The sequence below is a fragment of the Accipiter gentilis genome, chromosome 15, assembly GCF_929443795.1.
Source record: "Accipiter gentilis chromosome 15, bAccGen1.1, whole genome shotgun sequence".
In the NCBI taxonomy this organism is placed as follows: domain Eukaryota; kingdom Metazoa; phylum Chordata; class Aves; order Accipitriformes; family Accipitridae; genus Astur; species Astur gentilis.
Window position 1 is genome coordinate 28,497,028 of NC_064894.1, and position 27,217 is coordinate 28,524,244.

The 27,217-nt window shown below is 41.4% G+C and overlaps 1 protein-coding gene across 5 annotated transcripts in view; it reads left to right on the forward strand.

The window, feature by feature from the left end:
• PKIB (cAMP-dependent protein kinase inhibitor beta) overlaps positions 1–19,840 on the forward strand; it is a 56,513-nt gene extending 36,673 nt beyond the window's left edge. For all 5 annotated transcript variants that reach the window (XM_049818173.1, XM_049818171.1, XM_049818172.1 and 2 more), the window contains exons 2-3: positions 14,524–14,698; positions 19,002–19,840. In XM_049818173.1, coding sequence (XP_049674130.1) covers positions 14,551–14,698; positions 19,002–19,087 — 234 coding nt within the window. In that variant the 5' untranslated portion in view covers positions 14,524–14,550 and the 3' untranslated portion in view covers positions 19,088–19,840. The remainder of the gene's footprint in view (positions 1–14,523; positions 14,699–19,001) is intronic.
• The last annotated feature ends 7,377 nt before the right edge of the window (positions 19,841–27,217 follow it).

A 27,217-nucleotide genomic window follows, 5' to 3' on the forward strand; every position in this document is an offset into this window, starting at 1 on the left:
GTTGAGTGGAGTTTAGAAAAAGGAAATGCGCTCATCAGGAAAGCATGACAAGCATCCTTCTTAATTTTTACCTTTCAAAGATACAGGTCTTAATGCAGAAGTAAACGCCAGTACATAAAACAAGGACTAAATGTTTGAGTACTACAACAACATCAGCATAACCCGCCAAAGATCTGCACTTATAAGTCAGTATCATTTCCAGGTTTTTGTTTTGAAAAGCTCAACTCCATGCTTCCACTAACAAAACTCCTGTGGAGTTTCCATTAAGCAATGCAATTGGGTCTGTGTGTTTCTGGGAAAGACGCATCTTTGTAGAATGTGTCCTCCAAACGGGCTTGGTGTTGTTTCAATCTGTCTAGAAACGGAAGCATCAGTTCGCAAAAAGATTCACTTAGTGATAATGCCTATCTGATTTTCTCCTTCTCTCCCTTTCTGTGCTTAGTAAGACAAAATGGGGGAAAAAATCCACTTCTGCGGAATTTGCATGGGAAAAAAAGAAGGAAGATTAATTTACACTGCCGGGTGTCAGCCTGTAATATGATTATGCTTGCAGAGCTAAAAAAGGAAATGTTCAGAGCTTATAGACATTTTAGAAGAGGTCATTAGCTTAGCAGATAGGAAAAATTTGTTTCTGAGCATTGAGCAGTTCCTGAACTCACACAACACGTTACACATGTATGTGTAATGCCGTGGGGGCTGCAAAGTCCTCAATTAGACATAAAGTCTGAAGGCTACAAAATGTCAGCGCTGAACAGTAATTTTTAACCAACTGGAAATGGGTTCTTTCGGGCGCCTCGTTCCTTGGCATCCGAGCGCCTTCAGCCAGCGAGTGAAATGTCAGATGTGATTCACCTGGCTGGGTTGCCTTGCTCATTTCTTCTGTCTTTCCACAGGGAGGTTTGCACGTGGTGCTGCCTGGGGAAGAGCCTCCGTGGGGACGGTGGAGGCTCTTGCTGTGGTCCTCCTGTGGGGCAGGATGGGGAGGGGGGGCTCTGGCACTTTCTGCATGGAGTGAGAGTGTCCTGGTGGGGGGGTGTGTGTGAATTTGGTGCTGTAGAAGGGCAGAGGAAGAGGAGGGAAGGCGTTTGCTGCCATGGGAGGGTGGGAAGGGAGGAGGCAGGGCTGGTGCTGCATCTTTCAGGGTAAGGAGCTGCCAGGGGTTTGACCGTCTTGGTCTCAGTGCCAGATGGGAGCGCAAAGGAACCACCCTCCTGTGATAAAGCCGAGCGAGGTCTGGGCTTTCCTGCCCTGCTAGCATTTTAGGAAATGTCCTGTGCCACCGGGGCTGTATCACGAGCTCCTTCCAGGGTGAGGAAACCCGGTGAGGCCGTGTTTGTGTGCTTGAGGGGATGAAACCAGCCTGTGAGATCTTCAGAGGTAACGAAGAACCTAGCGATTAAAGCACTCACCTAACCTGTACTAACTCAGGCTGACTGTCCTCCCACCCTCTGCCAGCCCCTGACTGCAGGTAAGCAACTCTTTGGCAGCAGTCGGCAGGGTCTCTCTTGCCTGGACCCAGTAAAAAAGTTTTGTTAAAATTGGTGTGATTCAGGATCAGCATGGTTCCAACAGACCTCCGTGCAGTGAAAGTGCAGATTCCTTTACAATGGAAAACAGTTTTCAGTAGGAAAATCCTATCCAATTCTGCTCCAGAGGAAAGCAAAGTAAAAACATTTGCTCAGACAGATCTTGCTTGTTGCTTTTGCTGGTCCTTGTGGAAGAACGGCTCTGGTCTGACATGTCAAAATTAAACCCACCTCTCACTCAGAATATAGCAGACTAAATGTTAAATTAAAAATGATAAATATGAGGAAAAAGAAAGCTGATTGATTGTTAAACTTTTAAAACCAAAAGATTCAGTATGTGGACCTCCCAACTAATGTTGTTTGTGTGACAAATAGGAACAAGACTTGATGGCTTTCTTACATTTTGGTTTCCATCCCTCCACTTTTCCTTAAGCGTCAATGGCCCATGTAGATTAAGAAAGTTAAATAAAAGTTCTATGCCTGGTGGCATTCCAGCTAAAATAGCTCAAGGGTCCAGCCATACTTCATTCAAGTGATTTATAAAAAGCACACTTTAACTTTCTTGTCTGTCATCTCTTAAATGGTCCTGTATATACTGGTTGTTTTCACAGGCTCATTATCATCTGGGATATTAATATACTTTTTTTGATCCTTATTTAAAGCACTTTATCCAGGTGTTTCAAAAGCAGGGCATGTTTAGTGAAGGATCATTTACCAAAATTGAAAAGACTCTTTTAAAGCCATCTGCCTCAATGAGAGATCATTTTAATTGAATTAATTTAAAATACATGAATTCAACAGCGTGGAAATTATCTGACTGCCAGCTCAGTACATGCCTTGGAAATGACTGTTTGGTGTTTGTTCTCGAACAGCACACAGGCTGTAATATTTGGAGGTAGGGATTGGCTTTTAGGGCTTACTTTTTTGAGAGGCAATAATTTTCCTCAATTGCCAAGTAAGCTCAGGGAGACCATAAAATAATTTCCTTAGTATATTTTACTAGAATTTTGATTGAAATATGTCTATTTTACCAAACTAGTCTATAACCGTGAATCTCTAAGATTGGGAGGCTGTTTTAATGTCCTAGGCTAAGGGCATTGGAGGGTAATAGAGATGATTCATACTTTCATAAAATAGAAGTATATTGAAAGGCTAAAGAAATTAAACTAAATGTATCCCAGGTGTAATTCTACTGACTTGTTTAGGCTTATAACTAGTATGAATTTCACCTATTAGCCCTATTCTCATGGGAAAAAGAGACACTCTGAAATAGCATGAAAGTCCGGGTGTTTTATAAATCGCTGTGATCAATGGTATCCTTTCAGCAGAGACGCGGAGGAAACAAATGGAGTCATCTAAAAATAGGAAGGCAGGAGCAAGTGTAGTACTGCAGATAAACTCCTCACCTGAAGCGTAAAATAAATCGAAAATAAGTTGCAAGGAAAAAGTTCTTAGTGTGTACTGTGGTTAATCATATAGCCTATTTGTTTCCATCATTAGTCCTCAAGAGATTGTGGGTTCGGGGTTATTTTTTTCATTTATTTGAAATTCTATTTCATCAGTGCTCTTCAGTGGAGCAAGGTGTAGCTGGCTCATTCCCAGAAAATCTAAGGACAAGATGCTCTCAGATATTTGTGCCCCCATATTCCCTATTCTGTGCAAAATTTTGGTAAGTTTTTCCCCCAGTCTCAAAATATTCTGGCAGGGGAGTAAATCTGAGACTTGCCTTGTTCTGATTGATTGTGCCTCTGCATGCATGTAAATACCTTGTGGTCTCTGACCATTAAGGTGCAGTCACAGACTTCTTGGTGCAGACAAATAACCAGGGACTGTATCAGCAGGTGTCTGATCCACTGGAGGCAACTCTTACCTCCAATTCTGAGACGGACAAATCCAGCCTAGCGATCTGCTCCTGAACGTTAAAGAGCGCATTCCTAGTGCTGTCTCCTGTCTGTATTATAAAATTTCAATGGAAGCAACAGAAGCCTTGCGATTGGATAAAGTTAAGTACATGCATAACTGCAGGATCAAAATGTAAACCTACACTATCAGGATATGTTTCAGTAAATTGTAATTGAATTTATTTTTTTACTTGTAAGTTAAAGTATTGTAAATGTAATTGGGAAGTCTTGTGAATCAAGGTCATTATCTAACTTAAATTACAAATCGAAAGGGAGACATGTTTCTCAAATCTCGGTCTGTTTTCTTGGTGAGTCACTATTGGATGGGGCAGATTTTTCTAGTTGTAATTTCATTAAACTTAGTAAACAGGACTAGTACCAAGATTGATCGGGTATGCTCTAGAGGATATGACCTGAGTGGTATTGTATTAGTAAGCATGATGTATGTTGGAGAATTAAATGAAAACTAAAAATTATTCATTTAATTTTGAAGAAATATTGTATCTGAAGCAAAAATATACGCTAAAGCATAAATAAAATATAAATGGAACATACAGAGCAGGGAACTGAGGGTCCAGATTTAAAATGCAATTTTAGAAGACAGTGCGGAAAAGTCATGTAACATAACTTCTCAAAATGTAGCCAGCCGTATGTCCTATTGATTTTTCATCTTTGCGAATGTAAAGTTGCTGCTGTGTCGAGCACAGCAGTAGGAGACTTCAGTAACTCATTAAACGGTTCTTCAGTGCACCAGGGTCACTTGCAGTTGGGGGTTAGCTCGATTTTGTTTGTATTAGACTTCACATGCCAAATAGCTGTTTTCTGCCCGGGGCTGACTTAAAGTCATCAGATTCCTGCAAAAAGCACAGTGATCTCTGTTGGTTTGTCTTCCCCTGAGGGCAAACTGAAACAAAATGATTTAGTAGAACTTTACAGCATGTGTGGTGGCCTAAGGACATTGTCAAGACAAAGTTTTTAGGGAGAGAAAATATCTTCTATTAGTTAGAAAAATGTCATTGGAAAAACTTTTGGGTAGACCAGCTCTCCTTCAAGCTGAGATGGCTTTATAGAATTATCCTACAATCATTCACTTACATTTGCAAAATCAAAGACCTTTCACTACCCTTGAACTGAGTTAATAAACTAATATTTTATTAACTAACTAAACATTTATTCAGCTGAGCAAACACGATTTTCTTTCCAACATCCTATCCAGTGAAGAATGCCAAATGAAGTATTTTGGATTGGATTTCCAGAAGTATTCATGGATGAGCCAGAAGAACAGTTCTGGAAACCCAGATCATTTGTGGAGTAGAAGAAGGAAGTGAAGCGAGAGATAGAATAAATAATTATGGGGGAGAAATAGTTATGCAGAGCTTCATGATGAAAGCAAAGAATGCTGAGACCCCGAGAACCATGTTTCTGTGAAGTGCTGGGGTGATGTCTACAGGGTATCTTGGCAGCTCTCAGACTGGTATTTGCTCCTTGTGAACAGGGTGGAAGAGATGCTCCCATCAACAGTAAATACTGGTGAAATAGCTGAAGTTGTGAACTGCTTTACCTTTCAGGCTGGTGCTTAAGGAAGCTACTCGAATAATAAAAACTTGGAGTGTTAAGTTTACAAAGTCGCTCATGACAAAGTCAAGCAGGCTTTGTTGCAGCTTACTGTCCTAAAGAAAATAAAATTAGGTTTTCGTAGTACGTTAGTACTTTGATTGCTCAGTAAAGACTTGAGGGGTACGCTGACTTTGCTTTAAATGCTATATCCAGACCCCTGTGAGTAAGTAGCAATTAATTACTAAGTTTCACTTCAGTTTTTGTTGTTTCGGTTTGGTGTGTGTTGTTTTTTTTGTTGTTTGGGGGTTTTTTGTTAGAACAGACTGCAATGAGTGATTCTTGACTGGAAGTAGTGACTTCTCCTTGTGTGTGTTTGGCATTATGAAACCAGAATGCAGAAATCAAAAATTAAAACAGGAAAGTTTTACTCCAACTTAGGGAGAAGAATGGTGCTTGGATTTGGTTACACTTCAGCTTTTCTGAAGTGTTCATCGGACATGAACCATATCATTACCAGACAGAGAGTATCCTCTCCTGTCTTCAGGTGAAGAAGCACTAAGGGGTGTGACTGCAAAAGTGGCTAAACACAAGTATTTCCACATCAGTAAGGTGCAACTGAAGCTGACCAGGGAAGAAATCCACACGTAGGGTGGGATGCTCTCCAGGTCTGATCCAGGTCATAAAAAATACAGCTCATAGATTTGAAGGAGGAAGAATCATACAAATAAGATATGATTAAGCTGGTTTTTTATATAATTATGGAATGTTATCTGGCTATGACAAAGATAATAAAATCAAAAGTCAGTTTTCATTTGCATAACTAAAACAATAACATAGTAACGTGTTTCTGAGAGCTTGTCCTTGCTTTTTAATAGAAACAGTCCCATGCTTTGAAGGCTTATGGACTTAGCAAGGTGCCTGCTGCTGTTCACATGCAACTCCTGCTCACTTCACTGCCAGACTGTTACCACCCAATAGCTAGATGGAGAAGCCCCGGCTTGTGTCCTTTCTGAGTTTCTGGCTTGTGTCCTTTCTGAGTTTCATAATGGCAAGATAACCCTTTCATCAAACCCACTTCTGCCTCCAGGGGACCCTCTGGAGGTCTGAATATGAAACAAGCAGGGACTTTTCTCCCTGGAGGACAGCTGCTGGCAGGGCAAAAAAGAGGCACGTCTGTGCAGAAGCTCATATTGCAGCTGCTTGCTCTTTTGAGGGCTCCAAACATCAGTCTGTAAGCATCGTCGCAAATACTACATATTCAGTTAACAAGATGTTGTGGCACATGTCATGTTAAGAAAATAATTTATACCCTTCCAAAAAAAAAAAAAAAAAAGAAAAGAAAAAAGAAAATAATTTCCTGGGTGTAGTAAACTGTCCTTGTATTTCTTGTGCAGACCCTTCAGGTTTCCTACATGTGGGCATATTGGAATAATTACACACATATTCTTTTAAGAAAAAAAAAAAAAGCCTGTTTACTGCAACCTAGCTAGTTTGCTCCTAATACATAGGTTCTCTACCGTGTCCATCTCTGTGCACATCCCCCAGCAGAGCTGGTCTCCTGAAACACTCCCCAAACTTTACCAAGACTCTCTTCCTCCCTGCCTCCATCCCGCTTGCCGTGCAAAGAAGCGTCTCGTTACTAATTTTGTTCCTCTTCCTCAGTAATGTTCCAGAGCTATCCTTTCTTCCTGTGCCCCTTTACCTTGCCGTGTCACTTCTTTATCTCACATAGACCCTCAGTTAATCTCTCCTTCTCTCTATGTACGAGCACAGTTACAGGCTCCCCATGCCTCTAACTTCTCTGCCATCTTCTTCTTCTTCTTCTCTTCTCATGCTCCTGACTTTCAGCCCTTTGTGCCCACATGTTGCTACCAGGCAACTCCTGCTCTTTTGCTGCAGCTTGTTCTCTTCCATAAGCATTTCCACAAGCGTCTCCATTCCTGGGAACCTCCTGTACGTACTGGTACCCTCTGATTCACTCTGAACTGGATGGAAACGTTCCTCATTCATGTCAGTAGGATCTCAAGGAGACTTGGGCCTTCTGCAGTAAGAGAATTTGGATGCATAGGTGTGTTGGTTGTGTGCCTAGGATTGTCCCATTCTCATGTATCTGCTAAATTGTAAATTCATCTTCTCTCAGTTGCATTTTATATAGCACTGCGCTGATGGCTTTACTAGAGTGCATTGTGTAACTGGACTCCAGTATGCCACAAGCTGTTTGCTGCCTCAGCCCTTCCCAGTGGTTTTGTCAGAGCAGTTTTCTTCCACAGAGCTGGCAAGCAGAGAACTAAATCCCTCGCTGCTTCTGATAAAGAATACAGTACTGACGCACGCATATGCTGTCTTACATAGCTGTTGACTTGTCTGTGTTGCAGAAAGTGTTCATGGGATGCTGGGGCAGCAGGTATCAAAGTAGAGGGAAAAAGTCCTTTGATTCTTCCCTAAAAAATTCCCAGGTCAAAGGCTGAGGAACAAGGAGATCAGGGAGGTTGGAGGATACTCGTTTCCTTGTGCGCCTTTGGCAATGCGAAAAATTGTGACTACAAGTTAACTGCAATGTTGTAGTTGCAGGGCCTCTGCAAAATTAGCCTTAAAACCGATTTCTAAATCCTAAACTGCTCCTTGGGTATGTTGTTGTGGGTGGGCAAACTTCTCTTGGATTTCAGGCCAGATGCAAAAAGAAAGGATTTGGAAGGGGGGATCTCTGTGGCTGAACTCAGGAAGTGGTATGTGGGTATGTGGGACAGGTGGTATTTATACATTTTGCAATAGGAAATGAAAACTCTGTGAGGGTGAATGGCCAAAATATAAGAGGAAGAATTAGGTTGGTTGGCTGGCTGGCTGGTTTCCATTGAGCTTCATTTCTTATTCCATAGTAGGGAATGCATTTGATTTCTTTCAAGCATAGCTGATGCATCAGAGTTGCTTCCTGTTGAATTGTGTTTCCCGTGAAGTCATCTAAAGCTTATGTCCGTCATTGCTTTTGGTCACTCAGAGACATTTGGAAAGTGACTCGCTTGCCTGGTATTGACTGCCTTCAGCTAATGTCACTTCATTTATTACTTGCCGCAGATAACTTCTGATTCAGTTGTCACTATCATGACCCTTTCTTCTCTCTTCCTTATTTTCTTTCACAATGGGAAAATTGTACCATTACTTAGAACTGCTACTGGTTTTGTAATGTGTTCTCCTGTGCATCAGAGCGCTGTGTGTACTCGGGGTCAGACACAGCTCACAGTAAAGCTGTTCTACTCTGTACGGGTTTGTAGAGGGTGAACTGCACCATGGTATCTGTGTGTTCTCCAGAAAGTAAAAGCAGCATGATTAATAAGTTACGTGGCTTTTTTTCTCTTGCCTTTTCTATAATAGTGGCTTTATGGAAGTGACCAGAAAATTCAACTGAAAGTTTTGAAGTACCAGTCTGAGGAAGAAGAAAGTCCATCCCATTTCATTTGTATAGAAAGTGGTTTCATGCCATACATACCTTGTAATGCTGGCATGGCATACTGGACTTGCACCAGTCCTTTCAGCTGCAGTATCTATACAAGTACACACATACACTTTTTAGGTACTGTACACAGGAGACAGCAAAAGTTATGTGTTGCATTTGAGGCTGAAGATTGGTGAGGTCTGTGACGGTCCTTAATACTTAGTAAAATTAATTCCCCATCTTCAGCCATTCCTCATGAAAGCATAGACAAGATTTATGTAGAAATTGGACTCGCCAAGGAGCAAAATTCGTCAACTCCTGTCTTTATCCTACAGCTTTGGCCAATGTTTTCAGATTCTGTGCCCCAAAGTGGTGAACACCTGAACAACTTGATCAAGATGTTGGACCTTCATTCAGTGCTTCTGAGAGCACCGAGGCAGGAAATGGAGGAATGGTGTAATCTTGGTATCCCAGGCTGACCAGTTTGGGACTAGGAAAATCATGTATGGAAGCCATTTTTGCACATTATCAATAAGAATGTTGCTCCTGGTACAAGATAGAGTAGGTCACATAACCAGAGCAGAAGAAACACACAAGACATGTTAAATGTCTGTCCTGCTGTATACACTGCAAAGAACCAAAAGTGAAAACCTGTTATACGAGATACCAAACTTTCCAATTCATCCCCAAAACACCATGTGTTATATGGGCTGTAACATCCAGACTGAGACAGAAGATGTAGAAGGACTCAGACATGCTTCTGCACTGTAGATTTACTGAGATGGGATATAACTTAGTTTCCCTGTATGGGAAAACAACTCACAAATTTTTCAGAGAACATGCACTAGAGAGGCCATCTTCATTGGTACAGGAAACCCAAATCATCTTTCTAACACGAAATAATAAAAGGAACTCGTGTTTCAACTTTAGTGAAGTATTAAAAAACCTGAAAGCTAACAAATTTACTTTTTTTTCCTGAGTGATTCACTTCTAACTTTCGTGTAGATAGCTATATTGCTTCTGTATATTAAGAAATGTGTGGTCTCTTTTCCTAAGCCCCAAACAGAATCGAGATTCCTGTGTTTCATATAGATATGGTTAAGATGGCTTGCTTATCTGTCTCTGTGCTTTCCAGCACTAGGCTTACGAGTGTGTTACAAACTTTACTGATGTGAAAAAACACATAACAAATTTTTCTCATAAAAATTGTTATGCGAGTGCCCAGGTTACTGTTGGTCATGATCATAATCTCTGGACTGTCTTCCTTAAGTGCATGAATGTTCCTAGCCTTTTTCCTTTTCTGTGGCCCAGTAATGCTTCAGGATAAAGCAGAAGGATTACATGAGCATGTATAATGAGAATGTTCCTATTCTGAGATCTTTGGGAAGAGGAGGCAAAGCCATCAGGGTGCAGCTGCCACAGAAGAGGATGTGAAAGCATGGCAACTGCGTAGCAAGGAGATGTGGTTTTCATCTAAGTTGCATAGTGGGAAGCACTTCATTCAATAAGTTTTCTGTTCTCCTTACTTAAAAACTTTTGAATGTTGTCTTTTGGGGTAAAGGTGCTTGGAGAACACTCATTACTTACAAGTAAATAAAAACCAGCTAAACACAACTAAAAGGACTAAAGTTCTTTCTGACTGAAGTAAGATGCTGAAATGCATCTTAGAGTAAGAGACCATCAAGGCACAAAATCAATCAATTGGCTCTGAAAGTCCTACCTGGCTATTGTATTTTTCAGGTGTTTGTGAGAGGATTTCATGCTTTCTGGTTTGTTCCTATTGAGGGGCATTCAAAAGGAACAGTGTTTGGGAAGTGTAGCTTTCTCCGATAGTGGAGACAGAGACTGTTCCTAAGACCTAAGAGAAAAATATTTGAGAGGAGAGAAGAGCCTTAGTGGCAAGGAGTGATGTGTTTGGTCTTTCAGCCTCCTGCGTGGAATTGCAACAATACCAATGTCAGGAACCTTTTGACACTTCCTGAGGAAGAGTTTGTCCTTCCAAGCAGAACAAAACCAGTATTTTGTCTCTGCGTAAGACAGTAAAAAGATCAGAAGAAAAAAGAGCTTTCACAAATACGTATGGTGGTGATTTATCTACTTCCTAACAGATAGGGTGAGGAAGAGACAGCATTGACATTTAATGGGGATTGTGGCACCTGCTACAACTGAGTACTGTGAAGCATTTTTTCCCTTGATCCTCAACACAAACTGTTTCAGGAGACTTATTTGTTCTTTTCCTTTGTCATTTATTTAAATAAATTCTTACCAGCTTCTGTGACTCATTTCCCCCCACGGGGCTGGCTATGCTGCCAACAAAAGAAGATTCAAAGATTAACAAACTAGCTATCTTGCTTGGAGAAAATCCCACTGGTAGTTTAGCTGCCATTGCTTTGTCTGAGGACACTTACTTGAATGTCTGGTAGATACAGTAATTGAGTTTTACTTTTGGTTGTAGCCAGTTTTCACAGGCAGAGCATTTCCTTCCCCCTTGCACACCTGAGTGGTCTGTTGTGCATTCTGGGTGGTCCTGCCGGGATTTCAGAGGTGTATATGAGACGATTAACCTAGTATTCCCCAAAACCCCATAGCACTATGTCATGGCCCAGTAATGAGCTGCAAAGTTAGTCTGGTGCCATGGAATACTGATGGAGTACTAGTTGGGATGCTAGTCAAAGCCTTTGGTCTCTAATTTTAGGAGGTGAGCTTTTCTGGGAGGTCCACCTGCCTTCCTACTGTTGACCCTCTGCAAACAGCCTGCATCCCTGCTAGACTCTGTTTTCCCCCCAGTCCCCTTCTGCTTTTGGGTGGCCTGGTTTTTGCTATGGAAAAAAGGGAGCTGGGAAATCTGTCACTATTCTTTGAGCTGTGCGCCATCGGTCTGGTAAGCAGTGACATGGGGGAAAAAATGACAACAATAATTCGGAAGCTGGGAGAAGCAACTGTATGCAGGCATTGGCATAAAGTGTCTTTAACTTGGATAAGGCTACAGCAAAATGAGTTCAGTGAAGCTGAAGGAGATGTTGCCAGCAGGAAGAGGAGGGGAATTGGGAAAATAGATGCTGTGCTCACTGTGATTATTATTTACTCTGTGAGGAAGCATGAAAAATACTACACATAACAGATGCAAGGTGCCAAAGAGGTAGTTATTTCCTGATGGTTATGTTAAAAAAAATTAAAGGTAGAAACGGATGAAGAGCGGAGAAACTCTACATCCCTACTTGTATGTAGGCCTTAGAAAATACTATTATAAGAGAGCATCGGAATGAAATTGAAGAAATTCCTTAGAACACTGAAGAACAAAATGCCATTTATTTAAAGCACAGCAGCAAGCTATTTTGAATATGGTCGGTCATATGCCTGGAGGTAGACTGAAGTTTTGATTTATATGGACCTAAGTGGACTTAAGTTTTGATTTGTAATGTCATTTCTAAGCCCGCTGGGGTAGTCCGTCATCTTTCAAATATACTTAGAGAACATCCTGTGCTAGCACAGTGGGTAGCACTTTTGAGCTCAGTCTTTTCTTCAGCCTCTAATACCTCAGGTGTAGTATAGAAAAAACAAAGGTGAAAACAATGCTAACTGCTACATATATAACGGATGGTGTACTTTTATTATTTTTAGATAGCAACGTTTGAGTTATGGCCACCGGACTGATGGATAATGATCAGCTGATTTTCTGTCTGACAGATGTTCTAGATTTGTCTCTGCACACTTTTTTAATCAAGTGCATAAATCAAAAGGAATGTACGTGAAAGCATGTCAGAGTGTGTCCTTCATCATCATCCTGGGTTGTCTAGTATTATGCAATGAAGGGAGATTACATCAGGGGAGAAAGAGATGAGCTAGAGAGGAAAGGGAGGTATTTGAAACAAGTGCAGAAGGTGGGTAAGATGAAACTGTACTACAGAAGAGAGTAGTTTCATATTACATGAGTTGTAGAGTAGATTTTCTCTATTTAAAAAGTAACCATTTAGGGACCAAAACATCCACTCAGGAGGGAAAAGAAAAAAACAAGTCCACAAGATGGGTTTGAGAAAGTCTTTGGTGTGTTTTGTTGTTAATATAATTCTGTAGATCTTTGTGTGAACAGCAGTCAGCTTGCAACAGTATTACTGTCTCACCAACTAAATGGTTGAAATGAAATGGGCAGGAACTGCAGCAGCACTGGTATTTTGACATTGGGAACAAATTTTAACAGCTTTACTAAGCAAAAGGAGATCCTGAGTATTTTCTGTTCTGAAGTGTAATTTACAGTCTCTGCTTGCTCTGGTGAGCATGTGGAGAAATATATTTAGGACACCTACAGTTAAGTAAATACAAACACCCACAAAAACCCATGAGACTGTGTCTGTAAATATGGATTCCCCATATGTTGATATTTCTTGTCAAGGGCTGACCTCACCCATTTTAATGAATACATAGTATAATGCTATATCTAACCAAGAATGTTGATACACATAGTTTGTACGTTTTCTCAAAGTTGCAGTCTCGAATATCCATGTATAGTTTTTATATTTTTGCTACTTATGGACAAGATTCATTTGGACTTGACCGGACTGTTTTCATGCAAGAGAGGAACCTTCTGCTAAATCTCCAGTTCAGAACTTTCAGTTACTGGCCTTGGTTAAAGAAAGTGGCTTATTTGCGTGTGCAAGTCATCTTTCAGACTTGCAGATTTTACTCATGCCTTCGTTTCTTGCCAAGAAGGATTCCTTTCTTTTATTACAAAGTATTTAGAGGTACAAAGATTAAGAATATTTATTCTTGTTATTGGAGTGACACAGCTGAAAGGCACTTTGAGGGACAAAAGGAAAATGTTCTTTGTGGTGGAAACGCCAGGTCAGCATCAGTAATCAAATTTCTGACCCTCCTTTCCTGCACATCAGAGCAAGTCATGTTTGATCTCTGTTGGCCTCGTTTTTTCTATCCGCGAAATGAGAGCACTGATATTTCCCAACCTTAGCAGAATTTTAGAAGTGGGACTATGATGCTTTGCTTCTTATATGAACAACACTAAAATGATTGAGACTTTCCTTATCCAATTCTTATTCTAAATACAGCCAGTTCTCAACCGAAAGCTGGCTGACAGCTTTCCATCAGATTGGTCTCCAGCCCCATCTGTATCCCTTCCCACACAAAGCACTGACCATATTTACAGAGAGACAACATTCCTGTTCCCATGTTGCACACAGAGCTGCATTCATAAACAGCAAGTAAATAGTTTTTAGTTGAGCAATTCATGTCTAATTATTAGAAATTACCTGTTAATTATCAGGAATTATTGCGTACAATTCTGGTATGATAGTCTTTTGTGATTCTTAATAATACAGTTGCTAATGGCAGTTTTCACACACTATCCCTGTGTGCTACTTGTGGCTAAGTATCACCTCCTTCTGCTCCAGGTGCTCTCACTTAAGCTGGTGCCCTGGGGTGTGATCCTGCAAACACCTCTATGCCTGATCCAAAGTCCATCTTGGTCAGCAGGAATTGAATATTCAATGGGCTTTGAGACAGGGATTGAGGGAGCTGAGCACTGTTGGTTCTGTTATTTCCAGGCTTCGGCTATTTATTAGATAAAAGTCACATGCACAAGCTGAGGTGAAACCAAGCTAACAAGGAGCAGAGGAAAACAAATAGTTTGATACCTGCAGGATAAAAAAATTGGGATTCTAAATGAGAATCTAAACAAGATTCATAATAAAGAAAACATGCTTTGCTTCATAGATACAGTACGGCAAAATAGAATTTCAGTTCCCTTCCGAGGGGTTGGATGGCAAAATCACTTAAAAAGAGAAATCAGGTCATAAAAAGACATACAAGCAGCTGGCAGAAAGGGCTATTGCTGACCTATCCACAGGTTTCTTGTAGGTACAGAGCTTTTCATGGTGCTAGTCTGATGTGCAAATGGCAATGTAAGGAAATGCACAGAGATTCTTTTATCTTTTATCTTCTGGGGCACAAATAAAGCTTAAGCACTCAGTATTGAAATATATGGCTTTTAATAACAAAAGACCCCTTGGGCAAAGCCTATGGCTATTGTATTGTTGAGCAGGTGATAGCATCCATCCGGGCTACAGCTGTTTTCTTCTTTTGTTTGTTTCATATGCAGATGTTGCTATGAGGAAAGGAGTCAGCAATGACTGATGTGGAGCCTGTGGTCACAGATTTTGCAGCATCAGGACGGGCAGGCCGCCGGAATGCTTTACCGGATATTCTGGGCTCTCCTGCTGGTGCTGGGACTTCAGATCTGCCACACAAACTGGCCGAGCTCTCCGTTTCAGAAGGTAATGGCTGCACATTCAAGAAGCGGACATTTTTATGCAGTTGTCCTTTGCTTTCTCCTTAAGACTTCGGCCACAGTGCAGTTTTGATGTCAATACTAATATTCTTTCTTCATTTAGGATTAAATTCAACCTTCCAAAGCAGTTACCACTTGTACCTCCTGATGAAACAAGTTAATTTTAACCCAGGCTGTCTGCCGTATCCACCCACAGATTTAGTGTTCAGCAGCCTGGGGAAAGGTGCTGGGAACTCAATTCCAGTTCCTCTGAGGAAGAGCAAACACAGTTGCATTGCTGAGCAGCGTGGAAAACCATCACTCCAGCTATAAATTAGGGTCTACTCCTGCACAGAGATAACTTAGCACAAGACAGCAGTCTGCACTGTTAATCCAATTACAGCTCCCTAACTCAGGCATATACATTAAGAGTAGGGTTGACAGTGATTTACTCCTGCTAGTAGGCTTTCAACTTTGCTATCTGAGACCAGTGTCCTATTTTGCCATATCCTTTTATTTGATAAGGTGCTCTGTTGATTTAGCACAGGTCCAGTCAACGCCAGCTTTACATTTGAGTTCTTTTTACTTTCAGGGGGATTTTCAGATTCAGAAAAATCTGTTTTCTAATGCCTATGAAATGAGAATTATAGGTTGGCCTTCAGCATGCATTGCCCCTACTTTTTTAGGTTCTGATTTGGAAGTAACCTTTTCCTCTCATGCCCATCAGTGTTGCTGCTGTCACTAATGCCACCGCAACTGGTGGTCCCACATCCAGGAGCAGCGATGGTGTGGGTGCAGCACAGCGGGAGGCAGGCCTGTGCTGAGGAGTGGAGGATCCTGAGAATCTGAACTGAAGCAGATTATAGGAGGGATTCCCAGGCTCTGAGGATGCATGTCCTGCTTGTACGTTGCCCAAAGCAATTGCAGGATGTTGAGTTTACAGCCTCCTAAAGCACCATAAAGGCGAGAGGCATTATGATGCCTCCTGGAAGGAGGCATTATTTTTGCAAAGGGACAGCACAAAGATTTATGAAGGAGAGAGGGGGTGGACATAACGAGAAAAAAGGATAAGACAACAAGGTCAGATACCCTCAGGCTGCAGGGCAGTAGTGAGGGGAACTGGGAGAATCTGGAAGAGCATGTGGGAAGGACAGCGGGCACTGTGTCAGTACATTCAAAGCCCTGTGAGTCGAGTTAAAACTCCTTTGTTTTGAGGAGAGATTTTTCCCTAGGAATATGAAAAGTATGTCCCTACAGATTTTCTCCTTCTGGTGTGTGCAACTGGAGCACTGGAAATCCATTCCAAAGCACACACAGTCACTTAACATTTAATGCTTTGGTTTTCAAATATTACGGGGTTTTTTATTCCAAATAGCTCTTCCGCCTGGCACAGTCAGGCTCCAGCAGGAAAAGAACTGTTTCCCTTATCAAAGGGGGAGGTAGATGGGAATTTATATTGTTGTTAGTGTCAGGAGCTGTGGAAGTGAAGCGACCAGTCCAACCCGCTGAAATACTCATTGCTACATTATGTGTAACTAACCTTTGTGTTGTTTAGAGCAGTGAACCTTGAGGGAGATGCACCATATTAACCATGTTAAACAAAGCACAAAAGAATACAACAGCTGTAGATAAGTTCCTCATGTTTGTTTCATTTTGGCCTCTGGAAAGTTTAGTAGTTGGAAAGAAAATAATTTTTAAAGCATGCAAAATTTCTCTCTTCAATCTTTTTTTTTTTTTCCTCTGGGTAAAAATAAACATGAAAGAGTGAAAGTCTTGTTAAAAGAAATGTTACAGCACAGCATAAAATAAGTACTTAGCCCTGCAGACAGCATAATCCTCCTCTCCTGGTGCCTGTCCAATGCATTAAGAAGAAGAAATGAAACACAGCTACATTAGTTTTAGCAAAATGTACTGATGCTTTCTTACAACTGCAAGGACCAGCACTGCCAGGATTTGAAGAACAATTAAGAGCATGGAATTATCCTTTGCCTTTGTCATTGACATATAGCTGTGCCAGAGTGTGCCTGGAAGGAGCAGTTTCTGTTATCAGCAGTTTGCAGTAGTGATAATAGGAAATGAATACAGGATACAGTTAGGTCCACTCTGACTGCTTGGATGCTTTTGGGGGTTGGGAATTCTACAAGTATCAGGTGGGAAGTACAGCCTCATTGTGTTGTAAGTTAAACTTCTGATGAGACAGCAAGCAAAACAAGGAGAATTCATCAAAATGGAAAGAGAGTTTGGAAGTTCAAGTGCTGTGACAGGGAAACAGTTTGTTTGTCAAATGTTTGGGGTTCCAACAGGCATCTCTTTTTGCCTGTTTCTGGCTTTAACAATAAGTTGTTAAAAAAATGAAAGCCATTTCCAGCTCAGAACAAAGAAGTTGGATAAATGAGAAAAGTGGAGAAGATGGAACATGTGGCTATATAAAGTATGCCCTATTTTTTTTCTACTCTGAAAGATTCAGTGAAGATTATAGGAAATGGTGAGGAGGACTTTCTCCATCTTGCTTCAAATTTAGCTAATGCTCATTGGATCATACATTTCCTCTCTTTCTAAAATGCTGTCAGCTGCTGTCATACCGAAAGGTCAGGAACAGGATGTACTAATACCTTTTATCTGGGTTAGAAGAGAAAAGAGACTTTGCTTTATTCTTTATGAATATACAAGGATCATAGCTGTGTGATGTAAATTTCCATGTAGTCTGCAAGCCGTACCAAATTAATGTTCTCATGAGATGGACAGGAGAGATTTTGGCACCAGGTGTTTATCTCAGAGCCTAACTCTGAAATGAAGACCATCTGTATCCTGTCTGATCATCCTCTGATGGTGCGTAAATTTTGGAGGGCTGAGACTTTCCACAGGTGGTCTGGTGGGAGGCGATAGTGGTACCATGTTAAACAGTTGATTGTTGTCACTGGTGATCCAAAGGTTGAAGAGTAGTCTGCAAGAAGTTTGAGAGCAAAGAGGCTATATTGGTCTCCCACATTTGGTAATCTGCGTTAAGGCACCATTCTTCCAATAACCTTTATTGTTTGCTGAATTTTTTCTAGGTGACTATGTATAACTATCTTGATACACTCAGCAGCTTAGCACCTGTTGCACACCTAAGTGCTACCGATTATGAGATTAGATTTCCTCTAACAGTTTTCCTTTACCCTGTCTGCAAGACTCCATTAATATTAGACATCCAACCCCACACAGAAACAGCCAATAGTGGAGATTACTCTGTCTCCCTTTCCTCAACAGTGCTGTGCTATGTAATGCTGAAGGGTGTCAAATAACTCGGTTCCTAATTTACCAGTATAAAACTCCGAAGCCTCCAAACCTGTGAGCAGACTTACAACAGTTTCTGCCAAGAACTTTAGCTGATGAATTGTGTACAGCATTATGTATTTGCTGTGATATGTAGAGAGCAAGATATATAACTTTTCTGAATGTTTGTGATATTTTATGACAAGTCTTCAGGGCAAATAGCTGAAAATGTACCCCTTAGTTTACAACTATTAAAGTGGAAGATGGTACAGCCAGAAATGCCAAGCAGACCTCTCTTTGCCCCCAAAAGCTATGGGCTGTCTTAGGTTTGGGTTTACAAACTGTTCTGTTAGCACTGGTAATGCCATGTGGGACTTGAAGGTAGTGTTAAAATAATTATGCTTTGCAAGGAAACTGAGGCAAGAGGAGTTCCTGTTTCTCAGTGAGAGAATTTGAGCATCAAAAGCAACAGAGTGGAACTCTTCATCTAATGACCATGCACACTGGGGAGCTTTTACTTACATTAGTCATATAAGCATTCAACACTAACCTATGGAAGAGTCAACTTCCAAATCAGAGTAACAAAAAAATCCTCTCGTCTTGTGAAGGCAGGGTGAATTTGCATAGGTATTTCTTGGCAAAGAAAGTCAGCCAGATAACTGGCATGTTCATAAACTCTAATATTATCTACCTGAAACCCAGCAATGCTCAGAGAAATGCAGTATTCTAACTTGACTTTGGAAATCACCCAGAAAAAAAAGAATAACCATAATAAAAAGTTATCTCCAATCTGTTTCTTACAACCAAATGCACATTGATCAGCATGTGCAAGGAGCTGGCAAATGAACAACAATAGGCAATTGCTTTTGGAAGATGCCTCTGCAAGTTCTTTATCTTTTGAGTTAATCTCTCTTTCTAAAGCACCCATGAGTGTGGTAATAAAGAGCCAATCCAAACAGAGATGATCAGTGAACCCAAATATTTGGCTGCAAAAAAACCCCAAAAAACCTGTGAGAATGTGTGTGGTATAAATGTTTAATTCTGTCTTTTTTTAGATGAAGGAGCAGAGGGTGGAGAAGTGCCATCATCCAAAGCCTTGCTGGAAAGTCAAGAGGCAGAAGGAAAAAGCACTGATTCCTAACACCTGAGGACTGCTGGATTAATGCAACCCATCGACAGACTTTCCAGTTTCCCTGTGTCACCCCTTCTGAAGTGTGGTAGCAACTTTAGCAGCAAAGACAAGATTTTGCAAGACACTTGTACTTAGATGACATTAACATGGAACTACTGTTTTTTCTACTGTCGTCCTTCAAAACCAATGTTCTACACATCCAAAAGGGAAGAGAACTAAAGAATGTATCTGGTTTGGGGTTTTCCCATGGTTATAGTATTCATCCTAACTAATCTTCTTTGGCAGTTTCAATTAATATACCTAGCAGATGTATCACCAACTAATGATTGCTTCAAAATAAAAATCCTATTTCTTAATTTCCCAAAATAGCTTCTTTCTCTGTGACAGAGAGGTATATTCACTCTCCCCACCTTAAGATGATATTAAGTATATATTAGATTACAGACATTATCTGTATTTATCTTCTGAGATTTTTGTTCTCATTAGGTGTATGTACATGGGTGTGAGAAATAAAAAAATAAACAATTTTTTTCTCTCCCCCTCCTGTCTTCAAAAGGTTTTGTAAACTACTTAAACACCAGTGTTTGTTTTCAAACTCTCTTTAAACTCTATTTGATTATGGCAAATCATCTCAGTTTTCTCCCACTCTTAGCAGTCTTGCCACTTCTGTCATTTTTATTTTCAGGCTGAATATTGTAGCTGTTCATGTGTATCTAAAATAAAGTAGCCATGTTTGTAAGTGATTAAAATTGTTTAATCTCACTGTGGAAATTAAATAGCTATCGTCTTTTCTGTCTTCTGTTGATTCTTCTGATGTTTCTCCTGTATGACAAGACTTAAGACCCCATAATACGTATTTCTTTTATTTCATCTGTTTCTTGCTTTATTGTTTTCTGACAATGAAGATATTTCAGTCATTGTAATTTTTACAAAGATTTTTTATGCAAAGGTTTTTTTCTGCTGAAGGGATTGTTTTGTTATGGAGGTTATGCTCCTGGAAATACTTAGCATTCATTCCCTTATTGTAGGAGATCGAAGATTCAGGTACAGACATGCACCTTTACTGCAGGCTAGGGCAGCAGCCATTTACGTACTTCCCGAGACCTAACCAACACTGACATCAAATGCTTCTGTTTGCCCACACAATCTCTCTGCTGGGCTGTAGCCAGACAGAGGAAGCATCTCTGATGGGTGCATTCCACATTTGACCAGTATTCCATCTGTAAAATATTTGTGTATTTTATAGCTGGCAGAGAGCTTCTAAGAGGTCTCTCTGCACACCTACCATCCCTACTGTGCATTTACTCACACACTGTCTTTGGGGGACCATTCAGGAAAGGATTCAGTTTCATCCAACTGAAGTGACACTTAATTCCCTCCACTTACCTGTATTCATTTAACAAGTGCAACATCGCAGAATTACTTTCAGGTTTGGAAAGGTAAAATAACTTACTCCACTGGAGCAAAACAGGTGGCTTAAGGAAGTCTAAAAGACTGCACTAGACACCGGAGGACCAGAGTTGAAAACCACAGTGGAGAGGGACTCGAAGCTAACTATATTTGTGGTATTCACTCTTGTTCTGGGTTGCAGTCCCATTCTCATATACCAGCCTCCTTTATAGCATCACAGTGCATAAAATTGCTCAATTTTAAGAAGTTAAAATGATCCCATGAAAATCAAGTAGCTGACTATTACTGAAACAGAATTCGTTATGTGCTTTAACTGGAGCATATGCTAAAGTGCTCTTCTGGGTCATGGCCTATATTGAATTCTCCTCTTCTTTCACAGTTGCAGCACTGGATATATTTAGATTCTTCTCTTAGAGAATACAGACAGTGAAATTTGGGTTACAAGAATAGATACTTAAAAGTAAGTATTTTGTTAGCCTAAGATGCTTTGAAGTTTTTCACTATGAAAACACCAATTATGAACCAGCTGAATTTAGCAAATTATTCATGTGCTAAACTCTGTATAAAAACCATTCCACAGCTATACACATACATGGAGTTAACTGCTCACAGATGTACAGCTTAGAACTAGTCAGAATGCTCAACACTGGAAAATCGGTGCCTACTTTGTACTTGAGCTGTATGAACCTGTCATTGAGAAAGACTAAGTTGCTGCCTAGAAAGAAGAATTTTAACAGAGAATTAGAAAAACTGCATAAGAAGTAAAGACTAACAGGAAGATTTAAAATGCAACTCAATTAAAAGCAGGATGAACATTTTTGATCTGTATGTGGGTCACATATACAGTCCTCATTTCTCTGTGTATCAGTCTAGTTGCAGATCAGCCAAGCTACAGATGCAGAAGGTGTCTAAACAATTATTAGTCCAGGTTGCATGAGAGAGATCTTTTGTAGTTAGTTCAGATATAGAAAGAAGAGGAATATCTAGTTACGCCCTGATTTTGTTAAATAAACCTTTCCAATTCTGAGCCAGCTGCATATTTCTGACCAGTATAAACAGAACCACAGACACTGGTTGGTGTGGGAGATGTTGTGCCACATAAATTTTGGTCCAGAAGAATTCGTCAGTTGTGTATTATTACACTTGACTCGGCCTGACAGCAGCTGTCTGGGAGTCTCTATGCCATGCTGTCTAGTAGTCTAGGGTTTAGGCAGGGTTACTATCTTACGCACAGCTGAAGTTGGAAAAGCTCTGGTTCTTTTCTTTTTAGTATCTTGAAGACAGATAATACTTCTACTAAACTTTGTCTAAGCCTGTAAAGAGCAAATTAAGTGTTTCTGAATACATTTCTCACTGAGCCAGTTTATCCAGTTTCAACCATTATCCAGGCTGTACCTCCCATTAGCTCCGCTAATGGGTAATTGATGACAGTGCATTCTCTTAATCTAGAGAGTAACAAAGTTATGGCCCTGAATCAGCGGAGTATTTTAAAACATGCTTAACTTTAAATGCAGCCTAGTCTCACAGAAGTCAATAGAACTATTTAGTGCCTAAAATTAGGTACATACTTAATTACCTTGATAAATTACAGCGGCAAATTTATATTAAGGCTAATCTGGTATTATAATGCATTAATCCCAATTTCCATTCCAGCAAGTGCGGTACAGGTAATAGCATCTTTTTCATCAGCTTACAGCACTAACCTGGGTTTTTAGAGAGCAAAGAAATTCATTTCAGTAACAAGCAAAAAAGGTACCTTTGTTGTCTCCAAATTTTAGAACTTAATCAAGCAATTATTCATTCTTAGTCAGTCTGCGTATTAAAAAAAAAAAGGCAGGAAATACACTTGTAACTTCATTGTGCATATATAAAACAATTTAGGTACTTTGAATATACAGAAAATTAGCCTCAGATCTTTTGCAGATGTCATTAGGAAGGTAATTTTATCTGGGTCAGCCCTTCATCAGAAGCTTCATCTAAGAGGTGGGTGAACATGCTGAGGTGCATCTTTTGTTGCTATAAAACAGGAAAGTTCAATTTGTTATCTGGAAGGCAATAAAGGACTAAGTAGGTTTTGAGGTAGGGGACCGATTATTAGAATGTTCTCATTTAGTGAGATTAAGAGAAGTAATTAAACATTTTTTAAAATTAAGCCTATTTGCTATGATTCTTCATACAGCTGTCTCCACCTGTGCCATATACCATCACTCTGGTACAATACTGCATAGGCTGAGCTTGGATGGATGAAATGAGTGGCAAAGCAGTTCATAAAGTGGTATGCTTTAAAAGAAGTTTCCAGAGCATTGATAGTACAGCTATGTACAGGCCAGATCTAGTTGTCACTGAAGACAAAGATCGGTTTTATGCTAACTACAGTGTGAATTATATCTAACTTTAGTTTTAAAAGTCATGAGTTACTAATCATATGGAAAATTTATTCCAGCTCAGAAAGTCCATGAACACACATGCTTGGAGGCAAGGAGGCTAGTTAGTGGAAACATGATATATGTTTGCACTATCTAAGACGTCATACTTAGTAACATGGACCTACGATCTGACCCACAGTGGCCACTTCTGTGTTGTGCAGTTTTCATACAATGGTGATCCTATAAAATAATATAACTGCACTTGCATTAGTTAAAAATTACAACAGAACAGTGGCTAGAAGAGGTTTAAGCTACTCTTTACCATCAGTATTCCAAATATCCTTTATGTATCACACATACAAATAGGAATATTTAAAACATTTAGCAAATTACTGAGGACTAGTTCATATTCCTCTCTTCTGTCTGCTGGGGCTCTCTGTGTGATAAAGCCCGTAAAAAGCAACTGGACAGAGATTTCTGCATGCATTTCTCTACCGGTTTGGCACAGGCTGTATTTGCTGTGCTCAGCGAGCGTAAGCCCCAGACCCACCGCGGTGCGTGTGGGTTCCCCAGGGTCCACCCAGCACAGAGGCCAGCGGGGCTGAGCCCACTGGGGTCCCAGGGCACTTGCTCTTAAGCGATTTCGGTAGAAATAGCAAGGGCTTAAACTTTCCTGCCATCTAGTGGGATCCTCAGCCTGCCAGGTAGTTTGTGCAAGTAAGTGGAGGGAGGCAGTTTTCAGAGACCTCAAAACCAGCAGGGAGACAGCTGCTGGAGAGCAAATTGCAGAAAGGGTGCGAGCCAGCCTGGTGAGAGGGACTGTCTGATCCGAGACCTTCACTTCAAGGGTTTCCCTAAGGGTCCAATACCTTGGTGTCTCTGTGTATTCAGAAAGTCGGGTGACTGCAAACAGGAGGCGTCTCGCGCTGCTGAGAACATCGTTCCGAAGGTTTACGTAAGCTTGGAAAAATAATGCCAGCTGAAGCTTCCCCACGCCACAGGGCTGCTGCCATTCGGAGATGTGCGGCACTGCTTCCTGCTGCCCCGAGACGAAAACAGTCCCACGTGAATTACACTTAAGATTTGGGGAAATTCTTTGATAGGTCCAGAGAAGGTGGCATTTACTTTATTAATTCATTCCCCTCTGTTTTCTACACGTTTTCTGTACTTCCTCGCCCAGTTAGCAAGAGCACATCACCACCGGTTTGGAGCCCCAGACTTCTCGGTGGAAACTGGCTCACGCTGCCTGGGCAAAGGAGAGATGCTGCGCTTGGACATGGAGGGCTGAACTGGCCAAAAGCATTTTCAACGTCTAAATTCTGTCATAAAACAGGTGGCTGAGTCTGGCTTGCAGGCTACGCTGCTTTAGATGCTCGCTCTGCGATTTGGGCTAGGGTGCCAGTACTGCCATAGATGACTGGTTTTGACCTTTCTTAGGGAGAACTCCGTTTCATCTTCCCCACCTGAAGCTGTTCTACTTCGGATAGTAATTAGCAATACATGCTGAGAGCTGTTATTTTATTATTTTGGTTTATTTCCCTTTTCAGCCCAGTGGGGACCAGTTCCTATCCCAAGATGGCCGGGAGCGACAGGAGGCCTGAAGGCCATGACTCCGCCCTGTCTTGTGCCACGTCCTAATGCCAGATCTCCAGATTTTAATGCGAGACTTATGTTTGACGGAAAATGGGGGGTTTGGCTGTTGATAGAAAGAAAGCCAGCATGCTGTGGGTTTAATCCATTTCTGGATTAAACATGTATTCAGCAATTGCCTGCAATGTAAAGGGCCCTGATGTGAGGATTTAGGCAATCCTTACCAGTGCTTTATTCCAGGGACTCTGCCGTGCAGTGACTGATGCTGCAAATCCAGTGTTTATCACACAGTGTACAGAAAAGCTAATCTGTGAGAGACTGGTTTAACCTTCCTATATGGTTGTTGGTTTGGGGGTTTTTTTCTCCCCAGATCCCATGGGCACATTTGTAAATGATACATCAGCAGGGTAAACAAAAAGCAGGCGCATGCAAACTTGCTATTAAACCCCAGCATTATTCCAGAAGTCGCCTCCTAACAACGCACCGACCTTCCTGAGGGGACGGGAGCAGATTATTTTGCCCGAGGGCTCCAGCCAGGCATTTCCCGCCCGGCGGGCACAAGATGGCGCCCGAGCCCGCGGCAGGCAGGCCGCCGGCCCTTCGCCTTCCTCACCGCCTCTCCCCGCTCCCCGGCTGGCAGCGCCCGGGAAATGGCAGAATTTGGGCCACTGTCGCGATGAAGGGTAACGTGAAAAAGAGGGGGAGCTGTGGTAATGCCCCGGCCGCCCGGCGCCGGTGGGACGATGGACGGGGCTCCAACCTTCTCTCTCAGAGCTGCAGCAGGCAGCGGAGGGCAGGCGAACTCCCCTCTGAGGTGCCTTCCACGTGGACGGCATCCATCCAACCATCTAAATAAGCAGTTTATTCAAAATAACGTTACTTCTTGCTCTCCAGCATAGCTGTTACTCCGGCACAACCCCCTCCCCGTTCCCCAGCAGCGCCTCCATGGCCCAGCAGCCGCCCACCGTGCCAGGGAGATGAGCTCTGCCCGGCAGCCATGGAGGCCTTCTCCAGCTTCCAGCAGACACCAGGGTCTGAGCAACGGTGTCCTGAAGAAAAGCACCCTTTAAATGAAAAACAGGAAAACCGCCGTACGTGCATTCGCGGGAGAGCTACAGGTGTTGAACCTGCTTGTTCCTCCCACCAAGTTTGTGCCCATCTTCTACTTCAGTGGCTCAACAATCCCATCCCATTCCTTCTGTCCCTCTGAATTTCTCGTCTAACTGTTCAAAGCTCACACCCATCTGCTCGCTTCCTTTCTTCTGTGCTCACCCCTTGCTTCGCTCGCTTAAACCTTCTTATGCCCAACATCAACTGTTAGTGCTTTAAACACCCAGTATAAGAAACTAATCTCTTTAACTGCCTCCATGTTCGGTAAAATGAGATGGTAGAAGGACAACTCATTACTATTCCTCCCAGCAAGTACTGGGTAGAGATCTTATATATCAGACAGACTCATTAAAGAGCCTTGAGCCAGTCCCTGAACAGCCTTTCTCTTGAGCATTGAGAGAGGGAAGCTTCTCTAGAAACAAAATAGCATGTGATTATGCAAATAGAGATGGTGTTGCAATATAAGAAAGTGCTGAAATAAGTTTCTTTCAGGCATGTTCTTTCAGACAGCCTTTGAACTCTTGACTTTGCATTTTTATTTTTATTTTTTTTTAAACATGGGCTGTTATGAGTGGAAACTTCTAGGTAAATTTATAAAGGATAAAATGAAATGCTGACATGTAAGAAGGATTATATTTAAGGGTGGAGGAGACAAAGGACAATGAGATGGAGTTAAAGGCGTGAAAGTTGTGCCACATTTCCTCTCCGTAGCCCTTCTTTTAGCAGAACAGCTGAGACAGTCGCAATGCGAGCAAGGCACCCTGCTCCTGCACCCTCCGCTGGCTCTGGACTCTGGATGTTCTGAGCTTTGGCTGCAGCGCTGATCAGCCGTTCAAGAAAGTTTCAAAGGTCTGGAGGAAGATGCTATTAGAAGCCTTGTTTAACTATTACAAGATTAGTTAAGGATTTTGTGATACACAGAGGGTCCGGGTTATATTTACGACTGCCACACTGAGGGGGAAATCTTTTGAAACATGTACACATGGATGTATAGAATTAAAGGAATAGTGGCTGTATCTATGCTTCTGCTGGCAATTGCTGCAGTACAGTCCAGAAAGTGAGTCCCATGATTATCCAGGGAGGGACTACATGTCTATTTTCCTTTCTGTGTATATCTGCATCTTTTCCCATAGTAGACCCTGGATTTTGCAAAGTACGAACCCACACTCAGCAAGCGGGATGTGTTTTTAAGTCCTGGTTTAGACTCACCCATTGTGACCATCTCATGTCATTTCTTGCATAATCCAGGATACGGAACTTCTCTGAAGTACTTCCTGCATCATGTAATAGCTGCTGTTGTTAGCATAGTTTAGAACCTGCAGGGATGAAAAGTCTAGTAAGGCAGTTTGAAAGTTGGTCAAGGGGTTAAGTCTCCTCACAGCTAATATGCACTTAATTTTTAATATAAATTTCTCTAGGCTTAACTTCCAGTGGCTAGAGTTTTGTATACCAGACTGAACAGACCACTCTTACTTCTGTTTCTCTGGGATTGCCTCCAAACAGCCAGGAAGACTAAAGTTTTGCCCAAGTTTGTCTTGGTACTAGTCCCTATTTAAAGCTAGTAATGAGCTACCTTAACCCTGCAGTGCTTCAGGTTGCTCTAGAATTTTGTGTTCCAGGAAGTTTACATATTTAGACTCATGAAAACTCAGAAATGACTCAA